Source organism: Podarcis filfolensis, assembly GCF_964270895.1.
Source record: "Podarcis filfolensis genome assembly, chromosome: 10".
Taxonomy (NCBI): Eukaryota; Metazoa; Chordata; class Lepidosauria; order Squamata; family Lacertidae; genus Podarcis; species Podarcis filfolensis.
The window spans coordinates 6,406,911-6,431,998 of NC_139612.1; the positions used below are offsets into that span (position 1 = coordinate 6,406,911).

The window sequence follows — 25,088 nt, forward strand, 5'->3', positions numbered from 1 at the left end:
CTGGAAAAGTCACTGAGACTGTTTTGGAAGGTGCTGTTTCCTAGAACCTAAGGAACCCGTTCCTACCTGTCAAAATACTACAGTATTGCCATACTTCCAGAGAGTAAAAGCAATGACTAATAGCATCTGAATCTATAATGGATACAGTAGCTTGGGATTCTGGAGCTAATACAGCTTTCTGTACAGCTCCTGTCCTAATTGCCATTTAAAATCCCTTGCAACAACATGTTTCCCTTCCAGACGCATTAACAACCCTAGTATCTGTTCCTTTGAAATAGATAGAGCTCATAGGTTGCCACACAAAGGACTATTTCAGCTGAAATGTTAAATGCTCCCCACACCCTTCTTCTCAACTGACATGGCCACACAGGGGAGACTGAAAGCATTGTTCCCCGTTTTATACAGGCAAACTCCCTGCTTGTGGTTGTGTTCCTGGCCCCCTGTGTGCCTGTAGTAACCAAAGTTTATTTATATGTCTGACCTGGGGAAAAACAAAACAAACTGGTTTGTTGATAATCCAGGATTAGAAACCATGGTTTCTTTCAACAAGCCATAGTTTCTCAGCTATTCCCAAGTATGTTGTTGGACTACAACTTTCATCATCTGTGACCTTGCTTTCTGGGGGTGTTTGTTTAAACTGAAATTTTTACTGTTTTTAAGCCACATTCATACTAATTCACCTATATCAAAAGCTGTTTCGTAGAGTGAAAAGTGGTATTCAACACCACAGCTGGTTAGGTTTTTATTTAGGGTGGCACTCAGCTAAGTGTTACTCACAGCAGACCAACTGAAAGAAATAGCTCTAAGTTAGTCCTGTTCATTAATTTCAATGGGTATACTCTGAGTAAAACTGAGCTGAACGCCACCCTAAAGAAATAAACAACCGGCTGTGGCGTTGTGCTGACATGAGGCCCCAAATATTTCAGACGTCAAGCTGTTAAGAATGAGGAGAAAGTTTACGTTTGGATTCTGCTTGCAGTTGTCGGATTGCTAATGGTGCACGCAGCAGGACTTCAGGCACAACAGAGGTAGGAGCCAAAGAAATCACACTGGATGATCTACTCTGCACTGGGTAGGCACTTGCTATTGTTAGTCCTTCTGTTTCTGTTTGCAGCTGGGAGAATGTTTTGGATATTCTGAACCGGAGTTTTGCTCGCTCTGCACAGAGGAGTCTTCCTAACACGCACCATCATCAGCCAATGACACGGCACATTACACAGTAGCTCAAATGCCCTTCTGCTGCTTCTTTACCCAGGAGTAACTGTTTATGAAATTAATCCTATTGATATGGCTTATTTTATTCAGAGGGCTTATCGCTCTCCAGCCAGCCTTCCAGACCTAATTGATAATCCCAAAGAAAGAGGGAATACTAAGGAAGAAAATGTTATTTGTCAGAAACATGCTCTTTTCATTTTACTGCAGCTTGCATGTCTAAAAAAAAATAAAAAATGCTGTGCTTTGTTTTGTTCTAATTTTATAAAGAAACTACTTTTCTGGGGTTTCTTCAACAATAGCCTGAAAATTGAGGTAAGCTGCCAGATTCTTGCAGCCTAAAATAGAAACAAACAAACAAAAAACCACCATGCGCCAGACGTTCATCACAACCAGTACCTGGAGGCAAGAGATCTTGGAATGACAATGGTAATCCTGGTCCAGTCTTCAAAGTCCCCTGTGTAATATGCGGTTGGCTCGGTCAGTTCTCGGGAGCTTCCTTCACATCCTTTGACCCCTGGCGATGCTGGATAACAGCCTTCCTTTACTAATGACCAGTACAGGCCAGCATCATGGGAATACTGAAGGAGCACGGGAGCAGAACTACTGAACTGATCTGTGCAACCTATGTTCAGCTGCAAAATAAATTTAAAAAATCAGAAACAGAAATGGTGTAAAATCAGAAGGGAGTGCAAATGTCAGATGTAGTGCTCTGTGTTTTATTTTTCTTAACTATTCATGTCTACATTTACATTTATGAATCTGCCTGTCAGAGAACTTCCAGATAACTGGAGGGGGATGCTGTTAGTTTCTGAAGTGATGATTGTAACCTATTTTGTTATTATGACTCGAAGAAATTAGGGACAGGGAAATGCCACTTGTTTTTGGTATTTTTTTCTAAACTCCCATAGCACTTATGCAGAGGTTTTCAACCTTTTTGAGTCCATGGCTCCCATAACCAACTACATTCTTTCTACGTCACCCCTGTGCGACTCAGGAGCCCAGTTACGTCACCCCTCGCCTGCAGAGCTGGCAGTCTCTCGCCTTTTTTCAAACACCCTTCCTTGTGAAGTGCTTCCTCAGCCTCTCCTCTCCTCTACCCTCTCCTTGGGAGTCCTCCAGGCAGCCCCTGCTGTTGTTCCTGGTCTCTGAGCTGCCCCCACCCCACCCCAAAGAGAGGTGCCTCCCAGAGGCATCATTTGCCTGCTGCAATAAACAGCTGTGCAAGCCTTTGGGAGGCAGAGATGCAAGAGGGCGTCAGAGGAGGGAGGGAAGGAAAGAGGGACAGAGGCCAGTGTTGCCCACAGCACCCCGGACCACCATTCAAGGCACCCCAGGGTACCATGGTACACTGGCTGAAAACCACTGTAATTGGGTATTGTGTGGTTTCTATACTAATTCTGAAGCACTGTATTTATCTCTAGGGGGTTGTAGGGCACTGTCCCAATCGGAAAGCATTTACTGAAAGTACCATAACATTCCAGCTTAAACAAAGTATCAAAAATGCACAGTATAGCCCTATGAATGTTTACTCAAAAGTAAGTCTTACAGTGTTCAGACAACCCATTCATTGAGCATCCATTGTCTTTTACTTGCACACAGCTTACATGGTCATAAAGTGTTTGCTTTTTATTGACTATTCATTCTGATTTGCTCGCATGGAAGTTATATGTCTTCCCATCATTCAACAATTTATCCCACACTTATTAGTGCATTTCCCTGTCACTTTCCTGGTGGCAAAAGTCCTTTTTTTAAAAAAAGGGTATTTGTTGTGCCAGAGCAGTTGAATACATTTTAATTGTGCATACCTAAATTTCTGGTATAAATACCTCCTGCAAAATATAGGAGGTGGCCCAGGTGTGGGTGCACAGAACTGTAGCCCTTAAAAAATAGCATAAATGTTATGGGCAAGTGCACTTTACTTTAGGCAGTCATGGTGCCTATGTTCTGAGGAAGAGGGAAGGGAATATATTTAGGTAGATGCAGTTTGTGTATCACCTATGAACTCTCTGGCCCATTTGAAGTGTCGAAACTGTGCTTCACCAAATTCTGCCCTTCCAAAACTTCAGATACAATTATGCATTTACTTCTCAGAATTTCAGCTTTTAACCTGCTCTTGATTATTTGTGTAAGCAAATGGTCTGGAAAAAGACCAAGTCATGCTTTTGATAAAGTTAAATAAGAGACATCAAATCAACTGAAAGAAGAACAATGCATGTTAGTTAACCCTCAGTACTTAAGGCAATACCTGTAGCTTGATTTAGCTAGCTATTAACCTTATAGAAATGCTATGCTAATGTGTGAGCAACTTATCAAATGAAGGGGGGAATGTACAAATGCAAATGAAGCCTTCTCTGCTATGCAGAACATTATTACCTGCTGCACTATGCAAATTCCTCAACCTGTGCAGGGGGCAAAATGGTTGCCACTCCTGGCTTAAAATATAAGTCATACCAAAAAGCTAATCTGACTTACATATTACTTCAGCTGTTTGCTGAATTCAGAAATCCTATTAAGCCTCTGAGAGCAAAAACAAGAGTCTCCAGCAGAAAAGTTTCCAGTTGCGCTAATCCAAAACAAGGGACAGGAGTCATGGCATGCCATGTTATGTGCTGTCTGCCCAGACAGGTTAAAACTCAGCTAATGCCAAGTGAAACCCAGTGGCAGCTGGTGGGGTGGTGGCGCTCACCTCATCTCTGAGCAGCTGAGTCACTATGCGGGGAGGTAGGTGTAGCGGAAATGCACCAGCTGGGCCAATCTGGTGTTCCTGCAGATCTGTCTGCTGCAAACCAAACTCCCTGATGTCTCCCCCTCTGCTTCCTGGTAAGCAGCCAAGAGCCAGCTGCCAGGAGGCCAGGGGAGTGCCACTGCCCCATCACGTTACCCACTTATCTAGTGAAACCTCTTTTCTGTCTGGGGACCCCAAGCTCATTACTAAGGTTACCATACACTGTATTGAAGAAGAAGAAGAGTTTGGATTTGATCCCACTTTATCACTTCAGATGGTAAAGCCTCAGTAAATGGACCAATCCGATATTATTGGTAGGGATATAGACTGTGCAGATATGAAACAAAGGGGAGGACAATAGTAGGTGCAATCTGTGGTAAGTTCTTTTAAAAGAAGCACACAATGTGAAAGAGCCATTGTCTGTCAAAGTAGGCAATATTGGGTTGGATGAAGAAGAGAAGAAGAAGAGTTTGGATTTGATATCCCGCCTTTCACTCCCCTTAAGGAGTCTCAAAGCGGCTAACATTCTCCTTTCCCTTCCTCCCCCACAACAAACACTCTGTGAGGTGAGTGGGGCTGAGAGACTTCAAAGAAGTGTGACTGGCCCAAGGTCACCCAGCGGCTGCATGTGGAGGAGCGGGGAAGCGAACCCAGTTCACCAGATTACGAGTCCACCGCTCTTAACCACTACACCACACTGGCTATATTGAGCAGGTTGTGACCACTTTTAAGAGCTCTTTGCCCTAAACAAGCTTGGTAGTCACATGGCAAGCAGTTTCAGAAAGTCCCCTAGTTATGGCCGCATTCTCCTTGGAGGGACTTAGAAGCACTTTGCAGTCTTTGCTTTCTGTAAGGTTAGTCCACTATTTTCTTAATTTGGAAGAAAGAAAATTTAAGAGCAGGGGTTATCACTGGTTTCCAGCTCCCCAAACTCCATGTGGTGAATCTTCCCAGCCGGAAGACTCTCACAACACAAAGAGTGCATGTTTTGTTCCTGAGATAAAACTAATTATTTTTTCTTGAATACTGTTTTAGGAATCTTCTTTTTCAATCTTTGTGCCAACCGAATGGCCACATGTTTAAAGCCTCGTATTTCTATGGCTTCTGATGTTTTGAGTCCATTGCTAAGTTTTTTTGGTGGGGAACACATGTTCAAAGGTGGGTGAGAGTGGATACAACTCAGGCGTCTCTGCCCAGGTTGAAAACTGCTTAGGGAAACCTGCAGCTCTGCAGAAGAGAGAGAACGGGATAAGATAATTTCCCAGCATCTTTCGCCCCAAATCTCTCTCACAACACAAACCTCCCTCCAGAAGCTGGGCTGTTTTTCTCCTCCTATCCTCCACTTGGATGTTACTTCTATGCTGCAGAGAATGAGGTAGCAGTTCCAAAGTGGAGGAGAACAGAACACCCAAGCTTCTCCTTACTTTTTCCTTCCACAAATCTCTTACAGCAAGTGAGGGCCTGATAATGTTATATACCCTTTTCATTGTCATTGCGCATGGGGTGGTGGCGGCAACTGGATGAAGAGATATGTGGAAATGATTTGAACATGCCAACAAGCAGACCCCGTCCCATTCAAGCCAGGCAAAGGTTTGGAGCTAGAGCAGCTGCCATGATCCGTGAGCCATGCTATAGCCGTGAGCTATAATGGTTTTTACAGAGGGCCTGATGGTCCCACTTCGGCCTGCTCACAGCCAGAGTTTGGACATGCATGAAGCTTGCTTCCTCCTCCCAAGAACTCAAGCAAACTTGCTCTGTAAAGATTTTTATCTATTACGAAAATACTACTGAATGCCTTAGTACTTGTTGAGCTTCCCTGCCCCCAGCAACTATAGGGGTAAACCCTAAAGACTATTTTTTGGAGGATTTGGTCAGGCACAGGCTGGAAATCTAGGTTCACACAATTGAAAGAGTTTAAAGTACTATCTTACCCTAGCATGAGGTTAGGAAATTGAGAAGGAAATGCACTGAAAATTATGGGATGAATGATTAACAGGAAGACGTATAAATATCCTGAAAGCAAATCAGGACTGATGCTCACTGTCATGTAACCAGCCTGCAAACAAATAAAAACAAATGCTCAATCGAGGGTGGATATTGCATAACCTCTGCGTAAGCTTTGTGCAAGCAAATCAGGATGAACCCCAGCTTGTCTGGAGGAGCCCCTGCTTTATTACCATCCATACAAATGTCTGTTCTTCCTTGCACTGAGCACTTGTGGAGACAGGAACTCTCAGCCAGAGAGTAGAACAGAAAGAGATGGAGGCTTGAGAATTTTGGCTCAGGGTCACTGTCTTCGCACAGTTTGAAGAGACCTCTACTGACTTTGATTCCAAAGCAGGATTAGTGGCATTGTGAAGTTTGCAGTGCTGTACGCCACTTTGGAAAAGCAAATGATGCACGTAGGTAACCCCTAAGTGGAAGTGCTTTAAAGAGAGCGTCACAAAAAAACCCACAGTGAACATGGAGACAAAGCAGTTCTCAGGTTGCGTGGCATTTCATCACTGTAATGTCAAAGCGGAATGAGATTATTCTACAAATCCCCAGGCTCCTTGCCAACTTCCCTATTTGTAGAATGGTGGGAATTATATTTGAAAAGCTGCCTGTAAACATGTGATGTCTTTAATAATTCTGTTTGTAAATTATTCAGCGCCTGTATCCACCAATTATGTAAGGATCATGTATTTGTGGCTAGTTCATTAAAATTCTATCGCAGTCGATCCCTAGAATTCACAATGGGATTTCATTATAAACTTAATAAAATTTTGATTAGGGTTCAGACACAGCAGCTTGTCAAAGCACATAAACTTTCTTTTTCGTCTAACAGTTAGTTCTGACATTACAGGAATGATGTGACTGCCATTTCCCCTGACTGCAATACTTGCTGCTCTGGTGACAGTAAATCTTGAAGATCATGTAAGAGGGACAATCAACATGTTTACTATAGAAGAGGGGACAAGTCCCACCACCTGGCTAGGAAATAGTCAGGCCATGGGGTACTTTCACAACCTAGGAGGCAGAGTTAGGGTGTGTCATTTTAGGGGAGTTACAGATAGGTAGCCGTGTTGGTCTGCCATAGTCAAAACCAGTGGCGTAGCGTGGGGGGTGCAGGGGGGGCCGGCCGCACCGGGCGCAACATCTGGGGTTAGGGCAAATCCACGGGTTAGGGGGCGCAAATCCACGGATTAGGGGGCGCAAATCCACGGGTTAGGGGGCGCAAATTACTTGCCTTGCCCCGGGTGCTGACAACCCACGCTACGCCACTGGTCAAAACAAAAATTTTTTTTTTCTTCCAGTAGCACCTTAAAGACCAACTAAGTTAGTTCTTGGTATGAGCTTTCGTGTGCATGCACGAATGTGTATCTGAAGAAGTGTGCATGCACACGAAAGCTCATACCAAGAACTAACTTAGTTGGTCTTTAAGGTGCTACTGGAAGAAAAAAAATTTTTTTGTTTTCATTTTAGGGGATGAAACTAATTTTTTGCAAATTTCTACAGTGAAGTCTTTAGAATATGGGGCTTTTATTGGTGTGATGAATTCAAACTTGCTATTATTTTTGTGACTGGACAATATTTAGCTTGGTAAGTCTATGTTTTTATTTATTTACTTAATTTGTAGACCGCCCTTCATCCGCAGATCTCAGGGCGGTTAGATGAAGTACATAAACTTCTTTCAGAAAAACAAAGAATTTTAATTTTACCTTCTGAAAATATCAAGTAATTCTAAGTAAAAATAATAATAAATACATAAAAATAAAATTACTTTAAAGTATAATTGCAAGTAATTGGCAATAGTTAAATTTCTATGCAATTCTACACACATTCTACTTACCAAGCAAAACTAAATTATATTAATTTAACCAGAATATCATTTGAATTCCCAAGTCACATTACAACTTTTTGGAATTTGAAAGTTGAAAATTCAATACACATGGCAGGCAACATCATGGCAGGCAAACCTGGCATCCTCCCCCCCCCCCCCCGCCATGCCAGCCTGTTCCTGTTCCTACTCAAGAGTTGATAGTCCCCTAATTTCCCTTCAGATTTCATTCCAATCAAATCTTGAACTAGTCCACCATTTTTTTAGACTATGGTTTGACTGTCTTTTCATCACACTTTGCAAGAGCTGACCTTACCACTCTCCAATTTAAGTAATTTCATTCCAATCAAATCTTGAACTAGTCCACCATTTTTTTAGACTATGGTTTGACTGTCTTTTCATCACACTTTGCAAGAGCTGACCTTACCACTCTCCAATTTAAGTAATTACTTCCCAGAAATGTATACTGCAGTTGTACTTGTTCATATTTACAGTCACATTGCTACAACAATCAACCTGGATGTGAGGATCTTGTGTGTGTTGGGGGGAGGGATGTATAATGTGGTGAAAGTGGCTGAACAAAGGCCTAATCCATATAAAGGCCAGAGATTACGTCTGAATTCTAATGGAAGAGAAAGTTTTGTTAGAGGTAAACATTTAGTTAAACATCTCAGAATCACTATCTGAATAGGTTCAGATGCTTGACTGAATAAGGTCAGGGCAATTAGCTTTCTCTTAATTTAAGCTGTAATGGTGTGTACCTTGAACTGAAGGACATATCCTGGTTTCAGTGTTAAATCCCGTGTCACTGCAAAGCGATCACCATCTGATTTCCCGAATATCATTGCTGATGGGGTGGCAGAACAGAAAGTTTCATTTTTGGGCATCCCTTCATTAGCTAACATCAGCCACACACTGAGCTGGTTCATAGGGTAATCGAATGCTGGTTTCTCATAGAAGTTCTGTTGGAAATATAAAGCAAAACAGAAAGAGTTATGTCTCATTGTGTCTAGTATAAGAGGATTTGGCAACCTGATATGCAAAGGAGTTGAGCTGAAGTACTTGGATATAAAGAGATTTATGATGTGATCCTCACCACTTTTATGTGGACATAAATTCTGCTTAAATCAGATGTGAGATTGGTTCACACGTGCATATGTGAACCAACTCCATTGGAAAATACTGACTTTGAGATGAACTGAAGGTTTTATCACTGGTGCTGTTTCGAGATTACCCATTCATCACTTGATCTCAGGCAGTGAACATGCATGTGTGAGCTAGCCCTCAAATGCAAAGAATCTTGCACATGATCCAAGAGGACAAACACTATCCCATCAAAAGTCACAGCAGGGGAGCCCACAGCCTCCAAAATAAATAAGTAATCAAACAATTCATTAACTGTCACAGGTGTGGGTAATGGGATGTTCATGTGTAGTTCTCACCATACAAGCAACATCTAAAAAAAGTTCTTTGCAGCTATGGAATGACATCCTACCCAGCATTTGCAAAAGCAATAGATGTAACAGCTAGAGAAATAATTTGAGTTATCCAGTAATATCTCCATAGGAGAAAGAAGACAACACTGGTCCCACAAAATAAATATATTATATTGTAGAGAAAAAATAATCTGGAAAGGCCTGAAGTCAGTATATATAAAAACATACAAATGCACACATGCACAATCAGGGCTGAAGTTCATTTGCTTTGTCTTTATTTGGAAATATGTTTCACTGAAATCAGTGGGACTTACAACTAAAATATACTGAGATGCCCACCTGGTTATATTCAAGGACTCAGTTTTCAGAGTTGCCTTAAAATCTTTCTTTGACTGTTTGTCACAACATCCCACAAGATACGTTGCTATAACCATTTTACTGCTTGTGACCCTTTATATTCATGTGTCTTTATTTCTCTCACTCCCCATGGGCCACCCATTTGTCAATCACCTGAAATCACAATGACATCCAGTGACCTGTTTTCACCCACATGGATGAAAATTAAATTGTGTGATGGACTATGCAGAATTAGACAAACTGACAGGAAGGATTCGAAACCTGCGGGACCAGAGATTCTTAGAGGACTGGAGTAAATATCTGAACTATTTGAAAAGCAATTGTAATAAACAGATTACGCTAGTAGGACTGCAAGAAGTTTTGTAAGGAGGATTATGCAAAATATTGCAAGGAAGACTATGAAGAGAATGATCAGTTAAGGACAATTAAAAGTAATAGAGAAATTAAGAAATGCAAATTAAGTGATAAAGATTGGAAAATCTTCAGAGGTAGTTGATGGAAGTCTAAAATACTGTATAAGATAAGAATGTATGTTAAATGGCTGTTGGAAATGATATGTTAAAAAACTAATAAAAATGTATAATAATAAAAAAAAAAAAATAAATTGTGTGGGTTCAGAAAGAGAGAGAGAGAGAGAGAGAGAGAGCGCAAAACCTGCAGTGTTTAATATCAACCCCGCACAGTACATTGAGCCATGGTACAGGGCAACTGGAAACCTGACAGGGGCTTATCAGTTTAAAATTACCATGCAGGACTCTATGTAAGCACTAACAATTAGGTGCCTTGGCTGAAAAATGGGCTAAAATTTGTTTAAATAAAAATAGCATGTCACACATACAACTGCATGTATTATTTCCTCTAGAAAGCATTTGTGAGTTTGCATATCTGGCCACAAATACTTTCCCCTCTGATGGAAATCAAATTTGATAGAAGCAGGTATAAGGAGGGCCTGGCACACATGTTGTACAATGTCCACACTGGAAACAGAGCTTGGAAACAGCATCTCTAGTTGCAATCACGCAACATGAATTTTCATTTGACCCAGGAACTTAATTAGTTGCACTCGTGGATTACCTGAGGTAAAGTGGGGTTAACGACAGGGATGATCTGCTTCAGTTTTTCTGACAGAATTATGATGTCATCAATAGCCCACTGGTCATATCCTTCCCCTGAAAACACTGGCTGCCACCAGCGAAATCTAGTGCAGGGTGTCTTCGCGGCAGCAGGAAGTTCAAGGTAGACAAATCTAGATGCAAAGATTTCCAACACGTTTAAAAGGTTACATACCAGGGAGCTTGCACACACAGAATACCTGTGTGCTTGGATTATTTCACAATATATGTGTGTGTGTGTGTGTGTGTTTCATGACACATTTCTCTGACTGACACGCTGTTTGCTGCTTAAAAATGTCATGTCACTTGAGTGAAAATGAACAGATAAATGATATGAGAGCTCAGATTGCTTAGTTGTGGCTTAAAGGTAAAGCTAAAGGGACCCCTGACCATTAGGTCCAGTCGTGGCCGACTCTGGGGTTGCGGCACTCATCTTGCTTTACTGGCCAAGGGAGCCAGCGTACAGCTTCCGGGTCATGTGGTCAGCATGACTAAGCTGCTTCTGGCGAACCAGAGCAGCGCACGGAAACGCCGTTTACCTTCCCGCCGGAGTGGTACCTATTTATCTACTTGCACTTTGACATGCTTTCGAACTGCTAGGTTGGCAGCAGGAGGGACTGAGCAACGGGAGCTCACCCCATTGCGGGGATTCAAACCGCAGACCTTTTGATCGGCAAGTCCTAGGCTCTGTGGTTTAACCCACAGCGAGTTGTGGCTTAGAATGCTTCTAATTCAGCAGTCTATCCAAAACAGAGATCCACACTATCCCTTGGGTTCATCTTTTATTGTTAGTGATAGAGTATGGCTAGCAATGCTGTGCACTATACACAGAAACAGGCTTTTCAAATGTCCCATCATGGTCTGAACTGGTACCTGGACTTGCTGAAGTCAGAGAAGTACATTTCTGCCAGCAGATGCCAGTTGATGCCTCCGTTGTTGCTGTATTGCAACAGGATACCTTCTTCTCTGCTGTCTGGTTTGTTGCAGGAAGGGCTCTCTCCACCTATCTGGATGTAAAACTGGACAAAGTCTACCCACGCGGTGTCCAAATCCAAGCTGACCAGTTGCCTCTTTCCAGCCTACAGTAGGCAAGGGACAAAGGAGGGGGCGATGACACAAAACAAAGCTATTGAGATAGCTAATATTTGTAGTAAAAACCAACGACCGGGACACTTATTCTATATTTACTTCAGATGTATGGGATATTAAGTGGATATTGTGAATCCGAGATTATCAAAGAACAGTGTTGTCATGGCATCCACAAACTGAGAGTGCCAGTATGTACTTCAGATGGTAAAGCCTCAGTAAATGGACCAATCCGATATTATTGGTAGGGATATAGACTGTGCAGATATGAAACAAAGGGGAGGACAATAGTAGGTGCAATCTGTGGTAAGTTCTTTTAAAAGAAGCACACAATGTGAAAGAGCCATTGTCTGTCAAAGTAGGCAATATTGGGTTGGATGAAGAAGAGAAGAAGAAGAGTTTGGATTTGATACCCCGCCTTTCACTCCCTTTAAGGAGTCTCAAAGCGGCTAACATTCTCCTCTCCCTTCCTCCCCAACAACAAACACTCTGTGAGGTGAGTGGGGCTGAGAGACTTCAAAGAAGTGTGACTGGCCCAAGGTCACCCAGCAGCTGCATGTGGAGGAGCGGGGAATCGAACCCGGTTCCCCAGATTACGAGACTACCGCTCTTAACCACTACACCACACTGGCTCTCATTTGTTCATCCAAATAGCCTGGATGAACAAATAGCCTGACAGATTAGGAACTTACACACAGAAATACGTCTAGGAGTATACAGTCAGGGATATTTCTCCTAGCTTGAATATAAAGGCCTATTTCAAAACCAAAAATCCTGAGCTTAGTATACAAAAGCCATTTGGTTAGGTCAAAACACGTTTGTCATTTTGATGATGGCCTTCCCATGACAGCTTTCAGAAGTTATCCTCAGAAACCTCCAAGGCCTGCTGACAGACATCTGACAAGATCTATGTGGGCACTGAGTGACTAGAATTTATCACTTGGATTTAAACTGCCTGATACAGTTAAAATAATAAAAAAAGTCAGCAGAAATACAAATTATGTTCCTTTCAGGGGACAAGAAGGTATATTTGACCTCGATCTGCCTGCCAAGAGCAAGGATTCATATTTAAAGTTATCATTCAGACAATTAATTCAATACCTGCATTGGTTTTTGAATGGTGGAGCATTGTTGAATCACCATATGAATATTTGGTCACAGAGAAGCAAAATTTGAACAATTGTTCCCCAGCTCAATTTTTTAGTGGAGAAGTGAGAATAATTTGGAGGGTTTTTCTTGGTAGAGGAGTTACATTTTAGGCTGCTGCTAGTTTGTCGGCTGCAGCATCCTGTCAACACCATATAACACGTCTGTTGAGGGAGCCGAACTGGCTGCTGTTTTGCTCCCAGGCAGAGTTAAAGGTTTTGCTTTTAGCATTTAAAGTCCTAAACCACTTGGGACCAAGTTACCCATGGGATGGAAGCATCCCACAGAGACCTGCACAGCAACCATCCCCCTCAGATGGGGTACTGCTGGAAACTATCCTATTCCCCTAAGGGGCACTAAGTTTATAACCAGAAGCTGGGCTGTTAGTGTTGAAGCTCCAGTCCCCTGGAATCAATTTCCAGCTGAAATTAGACAAGTGTCTTCTGAAGACATTTTTTAGTTTAAGAAGGGTTTCCCTGAGGTGACCCAGTGATTTATGGAATATCCACTGTATATTTGCAGAAATGATTTTTAGAAGCTGTATTTTGTGTGTGCATTTTATCTCATTTCTACCTTGCTGTACACCTCTTTGGTGGCTTCAGGCTGTGAAGCAGTTTATAAATGGGTAAAATAAATAAACAAATGTAGAATGCGTAAGCTTCCAGTGGCTGGGATCCATTTGGGGATGGTCTGATTTCCCGAGGAAAGCACAGAGGACTCCATCTCTCATGTGAAGAGCTTATACAATGCCGGAAAGAACAGCTGTCTGTGTCATACTTCTAACATGAGAACCACTCCATCAATGGGATGAGGCAGTACATAATTAAAGTTAATTAAAAAAAGGTCTCCAGTTACAGAAATCACAAAGGAAATGAGAAGGAAGGCTAATTAAAAGGAACAACATTCTTCAAATATGATTACAGACAATTAAAACAGAGTATAAGGTAAAATCCAGAGTGAATGTTCTGTTTGCACAATGGCTTTTGATCCAGCAGAGGAACCCAATAAAATAAGAGAAGGTGCAATTCAAACTGATTCTTATTTACTGAAACAGGCCCCTCTGTCACCCCTGTTCCAGAGGATTGGGGGAATCTCCATAACAGCATGGACTCCATAACAGCATGTGCTGGGGACTGGGGGCGGGGTAGAAAGAGAATCAGCAAAATCGCCTTTCCTTCTCCTATATATACAGCTTTCGCTACTGGATCAAAAGCTTTTTCCCTAGTAGAACAACATCATTGCATTTCATTCATAAAACAAACATAAGCTGGGTACAAAACCAAATTTGTTAATAATAATTGAAATTAAAACATGCATTTCCTATATCAGCAAAAATTCAAATAAACTAACCTTTTTTAACAATTCAAAGGCAACACACAAATAAAGACTTTTATTTAAAATAGCACATGTATCAACCTGGGGCTAGTGACGCTAAATGCACATGGCTTAAACAAAGACATCTGTAACTGAGGAAAGCTTGCAGAAAATATTGAAACACATAGAAAGGCAATTTGGATTACAGCATGTATATTCCAATTTTACAGATTGAGAAATGTAAATACTGTAGTCCACAACTCACGAGCAGTTTCAATGTTGGAGGCACACAAACCATGGTTCGTATCTTAACCAGGCTTTGGAAGGGTGGGAGAGCTGAATTGGGACACAGAGACCAAACTTCTACGCTTCAGCCTCAAATAGTGGTCAGTCACTCCATTCTAGCTATACCTTCCTTTGCTTGCCAATGATGAAATTGGGGCAGCATTTTCACAACACCCTGCTAGCTGGTCACCCAGACACATCCAATGCGACCCTATACATCTGTGAGATTTGGTCCACAGATAATAAACAAAGACCCAGCTTATGCTTTAAATATCAGGAGATCCTGGGTCTGCATTCCTGTTGTTTTTTAAGTAAAAACATTGGTGGGCCACAGGGATTTTAGGTTTCATTTTAAAAATAAATCTAAACTCACATTTAATCTTGTATCACAGTGCTGACTTCCTTACTAGTTAAATCAGATATAATTAAATACGTATAAATGTGTATTAAGGTGTATGTACGCATATACCTTGTTGAAGTAAAGAGAGGATCCAGATGAGATGACTCCACAGCCTTCCTCTGGTTTTACAATCTCTCCACCAATCACTTCCTGCCATCCTGATTCTAAACTGTTTGGATTCTCAAAATCAGACATTATTGTTGAAGGGAGATTATTTGCAGGGTGACATTCAGCGCCTTGATATCCAGAATCACATCTGTAGAGAGGGGCAAACATATATTGCTTGAAAAAATAAGTGTGCAAACAACCTTGCCCTATGTATGTGAACAGAGAGCTTGATAATATTTAGACAGATGGACAGTTCTTTTTCCACATGAAGAAAGCAGATCGTGAAGATTCCTGTCCTATAGCCCTGTCTTCCTCACTAGATGTGTTCCATCCAGTGCACTGCAATGCACAGGCAACTCATGGCAAGTTAGGGTCTTCCTATACCCCCAGACACTGGATCTGCTGGCTTTTGGAATAAATAACTGCAAGGCCCATGGACTGCAAGAAGATCAAACGCATCCATTCTTAAGGAAATTAGCCCTGAGTGCTCACTGGAAGGACAGATCGTGAAGCTGAGGCTCCAATACTTTGGCCACCTCATGAGAAGAGAAGACTCCCTGGAAAAGACCCTGATATTGGGAAAGATGGAGGACACAAGGAGAAGGGGATGACAGAGGATGAGATGGTTGGACACTGTTTTCGAAGCTACAAACATGAGTCTGACCAAACTGCGGGAGGCAGTGGAAGACAGAAGTGCCTGGCGTGCTCTGGTCCATGGGGTCACGAAGAGTCGGACACGACTAAACAACTAAACAACAACAACAACTGCAAATCCATGAACAGCAACTCATCCACTACAAGAGCAAACATGCGGTACCTGCAAACACCATGGTCACACCAGCCATGCCCATTGCACATGTTTGGGCACTGCTGCCCAATGTATATGTTGTCTAAAGCCCATTCATCTTGCGCTGTGTAGTAGCACTGACTCCAACGAAAACGTGTAGCACTGGACCTAAAAGAAAATATATATATAAATATGTGTGTGTCATTAATATAACGCACAGTATTTAAGCCCATTTCTCATAAGCAGGTTTGAGATTTTATTTCAAGTGGCATATAAATTCTGTTAAATAAATAACCATAGCATATTGCATAAGAGTTTGCAAATTAAAGGATGACATTTCAAACAAGAAATAGATAAGCTGGTTTTCAGAAAATAGTGCCTTCAATGGAATCCTGGACACTGGAAATAAAATTGGTACTCACAGACTGTTTCTGAAGTGGAACGATTTATTACATACATAGAACAAAATTTAGCAACACTTCAATTGAGAAGTGATGCCAGAATGTTCAATACCCTCAAATGTGTCCCAGAAACTAACTAACTAACTTACTTAATTTATTTATTTTTACAAAGAGAGAGAGAGTGTGTGTGTGTACACACACACCTATCTATCTATCTATCTATCTATCTATCTATCTATCTATCTATAGCTTCCATTGAAAAATATTGTTGAGGACTGTAAGTAGTAACATATAATTAAGATTTAAAAATCATTGAATTGAAATAAAAACAATAAAAAGCTGTACCCATCCAACCAATGAAGGCTTTTCTCCTATCCTTTCCTATATAGTTTTGCAGTTTCATACTCATGGAGATTTGGACTGATCCTGGTCTTGTGGTGAGTGAGTCAAGATTTGTTTTAGTCAGTGACTAGGACTAGTTCCAGAAACAGAGATCTGAATGGAGTCCATATTGAAAAATGACCTTCTTCAGGTTGCAATCCATTTACAGTAAAATATTATATATTATATACAACATAATCATCTTGCATACCCTATGCAGTCTGAGCAGTGGAAGGGGCTTTTAAAGGGTTAAGGATAACTAATCCATGTGAATAAGCTTGAATACATATACTACAAAATCCAGTTTCCCATTATTCCACCTACATTTAGAAAGTGAAACTAAATTACAATAAACTTTTCACCCTGAATGGCAATTTTCAGGTCCATCCTGAATTGATGCTTTTCAAAGAAAATGTTTGACGTGTCCTTATACACGCAGTTTATGTGCATGGGCGGTTTTCTAGCTTTAATGATGTTCCCTTGGCAGAGAATGCATTTACAGGATAGCTCATAATGGCTATGGATGACTCATTCTAGCCTATCAAATCCGTTACTCATCTCTTAAGGACTCCCTAATGACGCAGAGGCACAACTGATAATAAATGTCCACAGTGAGCCCTTTATTGTTTATCTTGTCAATGATCTGAAGATAATGGGTCATTGATTCCTGTCCTAGAAGTCCTTTACTGTCTTAGAATGGTGTTTCCAGAAGTCACTGCGGTACACCAAGGAGAGAGAGAGATCACTAAGCAAGCCTCATAAACATCAATGAAGTCAGAAGAGACTAACCACAAGCTGTAACATCCCAAACCCAATGAGGAACATGAAAGAATGTTTGCTTGCTTGTCAAATCCTTGTGTTTGTTTTTCTCTTTCATATCTAAGAGGAGTGCTCTGTGTTCTAAGTTTTGGGACTGGTGTTACATTTTGGCATTTCCTCATTTATTTATTTTTAATGATAATGACAAAAATGATGCCTTTAAAATAAATTAATGGTATTTTTGATCTTGTATTAAAGTTGCCCCTGTGAGCTTCTGCTGAGGCAAAAATGTTTAGCTGTTGTTTCATACTGTTTAAATTGTTCAGTATTCCTGGGAGTTTTATGATCGGCTAATTGTTTTACTATTTTTGATATGCTGTGAACTGCCTAGAACAGAGCTTCTCAAACTTTCCACCTCCAAGACCCACTTGAGACAGCTGAAGGTTACTGAGGGCACAGGTGGCAGATGCTTATAAAGAATGTAAGTGAGTACTCTAGTTAAAAACAAAAACACAAACCACTCCTCAAGATCTGATATCATAGAACCTGAGGGATCATAGAATTGTATAGTTGGAAGGGACAACGAGGGTTATCTAGTTCAAAACCCCGCAATGCAGGATTTTTTTGTCCAACGTGGGGCTCAAACTTACATCCCTGAGATTAAGGACTCAGTGCAATACACAACTGTGACACCTGATGGCAGCAGCGAGCTATGGCAAATTAAACATATTTTTCAAAACTTTTTTTTTTAAAAAAGCGTTTTCACAGTGTTTTTTGTATGTGTGTAGATTCCACCTAAGAGTCTCATGCTCTGCCAACTGAGGGAGGAATTTTGAGAATCCTTATGAAAATGATCAGGTAGTTTTGGGTAATAAAATAAGTTGCACAGATAGGTAGCAATCCTGTACACAAATGCCTGGTATTAAGTCCTATTAAACTCAATGGGGCTTACTTCTCTGTACATTAGGGATTCCATAAATCCTACTTTACAAAGGACAGTTCTCTGTTTGAAAGAGTCCTTTATTTGAAGGGCAGTCAGATCCAAGTCCTGCGTAAAGATAAAAACAGGAGAGCAAGGGGAAAGGAGATCTAAGAGGAAGGAGCAGGGACCTTGTAGCTGCCCATCAAGAGCAGCCACATTGGTCCACCTGGTCAAAGGCTTTCCCGCTATGCATTGTATTTCCATTTAAATTTGTGTCATTATTTCTAAATTTGTGTCATTATTTCTGAATTTGCATTTATACTTCTATATGAGCACATGCAAATGTTATGCAAATGTGTGCCTTCTTTCATCCCCTTTTTTGGTGAGGTCTTTCCTCTTTTGGTGATGAGCAAGCATCCACCCTACTGTATCTGTCTAGGATTGCATTGCTGGATTCTTACATAGGTGAAAAGAACATTTTGAAAAACACAAAAAGGTTTAGGCCCCACTCCTTGAAATAACAATAAAAATATTCCTCCTCCCTCAAAATCTGCCTCCCTTTTACATTTTGAGAGCTACACTTTACCTCCAGGTGACAGCAGCATATAAGGATTACTGTATTTAGCACAGCAATTAACAATTTTAAAACTGCTTGGCCATATTAATTAAGAAACTAAAAATGAAAGGGTGAATGTCAGCTGCATTCTCAGTGATAACAATTGGTTGCTTGGGCAATTACCACTTGGCAACTTCATAGAAGAAGACTGTATGGCAATATGAGTTTTGTTACAGTGCTCAATCTGCCATTTACTAATGTTTAAAACTATGTTATGCTTTGCACTGTAACCATGACCCCCTGTGCCCCCTGTCCTTTCACTTCCTCACTTCTTTTCATATCAAATCAACTCTGTGTCAGATTTAAGCTTTCATTATATATCTATAGCTACGAAGTCTTAAAGGAAATTACCCTAATTTTGAAATACAACAAATAGCGTTCCTTTCAGGTAAACCACAAAGTATGTTTTCTTATACTGGATTTAACATAATATAATGCTGGTACTTTTCAACTATTAGGAGAGACTAAGGACCCAGGGCTGATGAAATTATATTTGCTACCTTCAGAGTTACTGTTAATTACATTTACCCAATTATCCTGCAACTCAGCCATTAGGTGTTGATTTGTTTATGAAGGCAGCAACTGGCAGCTGTTTGTATCTCATTAAGCCTGTTCTTATGTAAATGCCTTCCATAAAAGTGAAATTAATTTTCATCAGTGTTAGAAACGTATAATTCATGTACAATACAGTCCAAACAGCAGGTGCATCCAGCCGATATTTTCAACACAAGTAACCCGTGCCTCATATTTTCCATCCCAGCAGATCCTGAGTTACACGAGGAGCCTCTAAAACCTTGTGTGTTCAGATGCGCTACATTTACAGGTGCATATGTTGCTGAAAAAACAACAGGGCGTTCAAGACAGCTTATGGCAAGGAAAGTCATTGCCGGCTTAAACTACTTTCATTTGTGGTTGAGAAAGAGGAAGCATCCAGACCTCTAGGAAAGCACACACATGATTTGAACATCGGATCTCCTTGACCCTGCAAGATCTTTTAGGACCCAGACCCTCCAAGTGTCCCTATTTTCCAGGGACAGTCCTGGATTTACAGAAGCTGTCCCAGTTTCTGATTTGATCCTGGAATGTCCAACATTTCCCTATTTTCATTGAAGAAATGTGGATATGGAGTTATCTAACCCTCCAGCCATTTGAAAGCAGCCCTGTGTAGGGAAGTTTTCATATATGTTGGAAGCCACCCAGAGGGGCTAGGCCAGGGCAACCCAGTCAGATGGGCAGAGTATAAATAGTAAAAAAATTATTCATAATATTATTATGGAATAGAACGTCCCTACTTTCATCGGAGAAATGTTGGAGGGTATGCAGGAGGTCCCTGGTTCATTTGTTTAGTTCTCCCAACAGTGAAAAGAACGTAGAAGAAATATGGGACCACTGCATGAATTAAATGTCCACTCCCAGTCTCTCTCTGGGTAAAACGGTGAAATTAAATCAGATCCTGAGAGGTTTCAGACCAGTTGTTTATTTCCTAAAAATACACGATCATTTTTAATACGGGGTACACATTATAATATAATGTCATCACTTGGAAAGAAAAAATAATTGATGAGGTAAGTAACAGAAAAGAGGTACGTCCGAATCATTTGTTATACAGAGAAATGGCCAAATGCAGGGAAATGAAACTAAGTTATCGATCTTGGCCTGATTTCCAATTGCTGTGAGGCACTGGGTTTGAAGATAACCAAAGAGTAATCCTAATTTATTCATTTCATTCTCAGTAGAAGGAAGCCATAAAGGGTTTATAACACTGAAACCTATCTAGTTGTTTTAAAAAAATGTCAGAATTATTGTGATTACAAGACGAAAGAAAAAGTAGAGGAATCTTCTGATTATTTGTTTGTTTTGGAAATGAATAAATGGAATGGCTATAAGATATTTATAGAAACTGGTGATTAATAAATGTACTTGCATTGCTTTGGTCATGGAAATTGCTAATAAAAACCTTATGATTGTTACTAATTCAGAACATAATAGAGGGGAAGCTAAGCTTTACTGGTTCCCTTTGATTTCAATAATAGAGCTAAGTGTGTGCTTAAATATTTCCACCTGATACCAAGAAGATTTTGTAGTGCTTACATCCAAATGAATTGTTTTTTTTCAAGGAATTGCATTGCTAGAAACGAAAAGTATGATGCTTATCCTGAAATGACATTTGGGCCTATGCAGCATTAATTTCCTATCCCCCCTCTCATCAATTCATTGTAACTGGGTTACAATATAATAATAATAATAATCTGGCTGGGTTTCCTCAGCCACTCTGGGCGGCTTTCAACAGAACATTAAAAACTTCCCTAAACAGGGCTGCCTTCAGATGTCTTCTAAAAGTCGGATAGTTGTTTATTTCCTTGACATCTGACAGGAGGGCGTTCCACAGGGCAGGCGCCACCACCGAGAAGGCCCTCTATCTGGTTCCCTGCAACCTTACTTCTTGCAGTGAGGGAACTGGACCTCAGTGTCTGGGCTGAATGATGGGGGTGGAGACGCTCCTTCAGGTATACTGGGCCAAGGCCATTTAAAATATCACTACATGATATCAATAAACCAAACACCATGCAATCATTACAGCCATTTAAAACAATAATTAGCAGCAATTATTAATGGGTAATATCAACATTTCAATACAACTGTTTCGTGCTTCTAAATTCCCTGAGCAACAGGAAGTTGCAGAGATCTTTACAAGCACAGTTATTATTTATTTTATTTAAAATATTTTTTCTGACCACTCCCACTAGCCCTCTACTGTGATTTTGTGATGCCAAAAGCCTATTGTGACTCCCTACCTAAGACATCCAAAAGGTGCCCTTTAAAAACCCATGAATTGGTCTCACCAGCTAGAAGATTTTGGCCAAACTCATGCTGACACGCCTAAAAAAAAATTAGTTGCCCTTGCCTTGCAGGATCAAGGTGGGTGTTTCTGATGAGAGCGTATTGTAGACTTCAGTCTTTTGTAATAAACAACTTATTTGAAAAACATAAAATAAATAATATAAATATAAATAAAATAAAAAAGGGAATCTTCCAATAACAGAACAGCATGGCTGATATAACTCTACAAATGTAATTGGGCCATAAAAGTAATTTGGAGAACCCTCGTATTTGCATGAAAGACAGCAGGATATGTTCATTAGGAAAAGCAGATATTACCATGTTTTCTGAGGTAAAAGTACTGTGATTCTCCTCCACTTCGTATATTCACTGGAATGGTAGATGCTTGCTGGTGTAAACTCCTGGCAGCTAGGCATACTTGGAAGACATTCCTTAAGGCGGAAAGGGGCGGAGGACAGGACACACATCACGATTAATGTGAAGACATTAAAATTAACTTTTTAAAAAGGTGTGACGGTTATTTAACCAATAGCATTCACTACAAGGGAGGGGAACATCAGACTCTTTGGTCCTTGAGACTCTGCAGAGGCCACACGCCATCCTCAGACACATCCATTCCCCTCAGGGCTCCCCCCTCATGGGCCGCCTTGCTTCACTTTTTGCTTTTGCTTGGCTGAATTGTCTGCTTGAACTTGAATAATGATTTATTCCTTGGCTTGACGAAGGCTTCGGAGGAGTTTGAGAGTGTATAAAAACTAGCCTCCTTTTGCCTCTGCCCCCACCTGCTGATGGTTTGTGCCCCCTTGAAAGTTACCCTGAAGTGAATGTATTCCTCAGGCTGAAATGGGTTCCCAATCCTGCGCTACAATATTTCTGTTATGACTAAAATACCTCATAAGGCATCAAAACAGTATCCTTTCCTCCAGGGATGGACCATTCCTGTTAAGTTGTGGGTGAACATATCAGACGACACAGCGATTCTTCAAACAGCTCTTGTTTATTCACAGGCCAGAACAGAACTGAAGGGTTCAGCCAACCTGCTTTTATAGAGCTCCACTACAACGCAACAGTAACAACTTTCTGTAACTATCCAATCACTGAACGTCACTTTCAATCCCTTATTTGCATACGTGGACCTGAGTGAAAACTATCTACAGTATCCCCCTGCTGGCCCAGGGTGAGAACTTCAGTACATAACAATTTCTAGATTCTCTGGGGGCATTCTATACCTCAGACATTGCTTCTGGGGTCAGCCCTGCCACAGATGGAGCTATAATAAAGTTGGAATTATCCAGTACTAGCAGAATAAAGTTGCTTTGAGGGCTGGATTCTTTCCATGTTTCACTGGAAGAATACCTGAGTTTCCCCAGAGGCGGTTTTAGGGTAGCAAGACTGCTTTGGCCACACTGGGCACTGCACTGCACTGCACTACACTGCAGGGGGTGGTACAACAAAACTGTAAAATGGATCACAAGAGGCGGGGGTGGGGTGGGGGCACCAAATTTTAGTGTCACACAGGGCACCACTGAAATTTGAGAGCCCAAAGTCCACCATTGGCATCCTGCAGATAGTGCACAAAATCTAGAAAAACTAAGGTGAATGTAAATCAAGAGAACTCAGGGTACTGACTGAGTGTTTGCCCCACAGATGCCTGTGGGGTGTAAATGTGCCTATTTTTCTCTAGATTGCAGCCTATGAGTTATGTTTTCCTACAGGAAAACTTATTAGGTAATTTTATAATCTGGAAAGGACAAACTGATTAGTTAAGCAGGGGTCAGCAAACTTTTTCAGCAGGGGGCCAGTCCACTGTCCCTCAGACCTTGCGGGGGGGGCCAGACTATATTTTTTTGGGGGGGGAATGAACAAACTCCTATGCCCCACAAATAACCCAGTGATGCATTTTAAATGAAAGGACACATTCTATTCCTGTAAAAAGACGCTGATTCCCGGACCGTCTGTGGGCCGGATTGAGAAGGCATTGGGCCAGATCCGGCCCCTGGGCCTTAGTTTGCCTACCCATGGTTTAAGCTATTGTTTAATAGCAAGCCGAGATAATAAATCTGGTCTGTTTCAATTAACCACAATTTAACCTAACAAAGACTTGTCTTTTGGCGCACAACAATAAATTGTTGGCGGTAAACTGGTAGCATGTGCTTCCGGTCTCTTCCTTATCTCCAAACCAGAGGGAGAGGAGAGGACAGAATATGTGAACTTGACATATCAGCAGGCTTGATCACATAATGCTCCATGGGGGGTTAGCTTTATGTCCACACTGTTGCAATGAACCCAAGCAAACCTCAGGCTTGTGCATTCACCTCTCTCCTCCAATGAGGTGTCTGGAAGAGAGATTTCACTAGCATTTATTTTCAGTTTCCCTTCAATTTGGCTTGTCGTGTCATCTGGCCCAGGGACAATAGTTTATATAGCAAACTCTGGTCAGTTTAACAAGCCAGGTTCAGGAACCACTGTTTGCAGTTGGGCTGTTTTGAAATTGCTTAATTGCTTAATTGCTACAAGCCAGACAGTGCAACAAGTCCAAGACCAACACACACAGCTTGCGCACATAGTAGTAAACCATGTTTTAGTGTTAAGTGTGAACTGGGCTGCCTTCCTTGATCGGACGTACCTCTTGAACCAGATGCCAAGTAAGACCATGGTTAGTAGAGTATTCCAGCTTCACTTGGTTGTCCATGTGAGGCCTGTACGGCTGCTCGCAGCCCATTACCAGGTTGAACTGCAGCATATAGGACGCTCCAATTTGCATAGACTGTGTTTCCACGTAGCGCATGCTAGAAGCTAGCTTAGAGTCTCCTGTAAAACTGGAAGAAATAAGGATTTGCTTTAAAAAATAGTTGAGAAGCAGCAGCTATTCATGACCATGACACTTTTAGTTTAGTTATACCTGTTGTTATTTTTTTCTCACAGCATGAAGGCACATGCTGTGGGCATGAAGAAGTGAAGACCTGTGGTTCAGAAAATTACAAAAAGCAATGAATATTATAGGTCAAGAAAATAATTATCTGGATTCTGTATGCTGTTGGGTCACTAAGAATGCAGACGGGGAAAAATGCCACACACTAGGAAGTAAAGTGGTAGAAAAAATGTCTTTAATTTTGAAAGGCTATCTGCTGTTTATTATTAAGTAGAAACCGGGACCACAATAGTGATAAGAAGCAGTTTTACTGAAATAAGTGCTGGATCATTTTTGGTATAAAATCTGTGGTGCCTTTCAGTGAATGAATTATGCTGAATTAGACCATGTCTATTCAGAAGGACGTCCCATTAAATTCAATGGGGCTTTCTCCCAGTTACATTGCGATGACTGCAGTCTCAGGACTCATCTATACAGCTGCAAATAAAACGTTTTGTGTTGTAAA

The 25,088-nt window shown here is 41.1% G+C and overlaps 1 protein-coding gene across 4 annotated transcripts in view; it reads right to left on the reverse strand.

Moving 5' to 3' along the window:
- The window catches only part of RELN (reelin), a 291,904-nt gene that overhangs the window by 75,135 nt on the left and 191,681 nt on the right, over positions 1-25,088 (reverse strand). For all 4 annotated transcript variants that reach the window (XM_083574837.1, XM_083574836.1, XM_083574839.1 and 1 more), the window contains 8 exons: positions 24,338-24,530; positions 22,030-22,142; positions 15,822-15,959; positions 14,966-15,152; positions 11,539-11,744; positions 10,628-10,799; positions 8,522-8,722; positions 1,612-1,847 (listed from right to left, as the gene is read on the reverse strand). In XM_083574837.1, the coding sequence (XP_083430963.1) occupies positions 1,612-1,847; positions 8,522-8,722; positions 10,628-10,799; positions 11,539-11,744; positions 14,966-15,152; positions 15,822-15,959; positions 22,030-22,142; positions 24,338-24,530 (1,446 nt within the window). The remainder of the gene's footprint in view (positions 1-1,611; positions 1,848-8,521; positions 8,723-10,627; positions 10,800-11,538; positions 11,745-14,965; positions 15,153-15,821; positions 15,960-22,029; positions 22,143-24,337; positions 24,531-25,088) is intronic.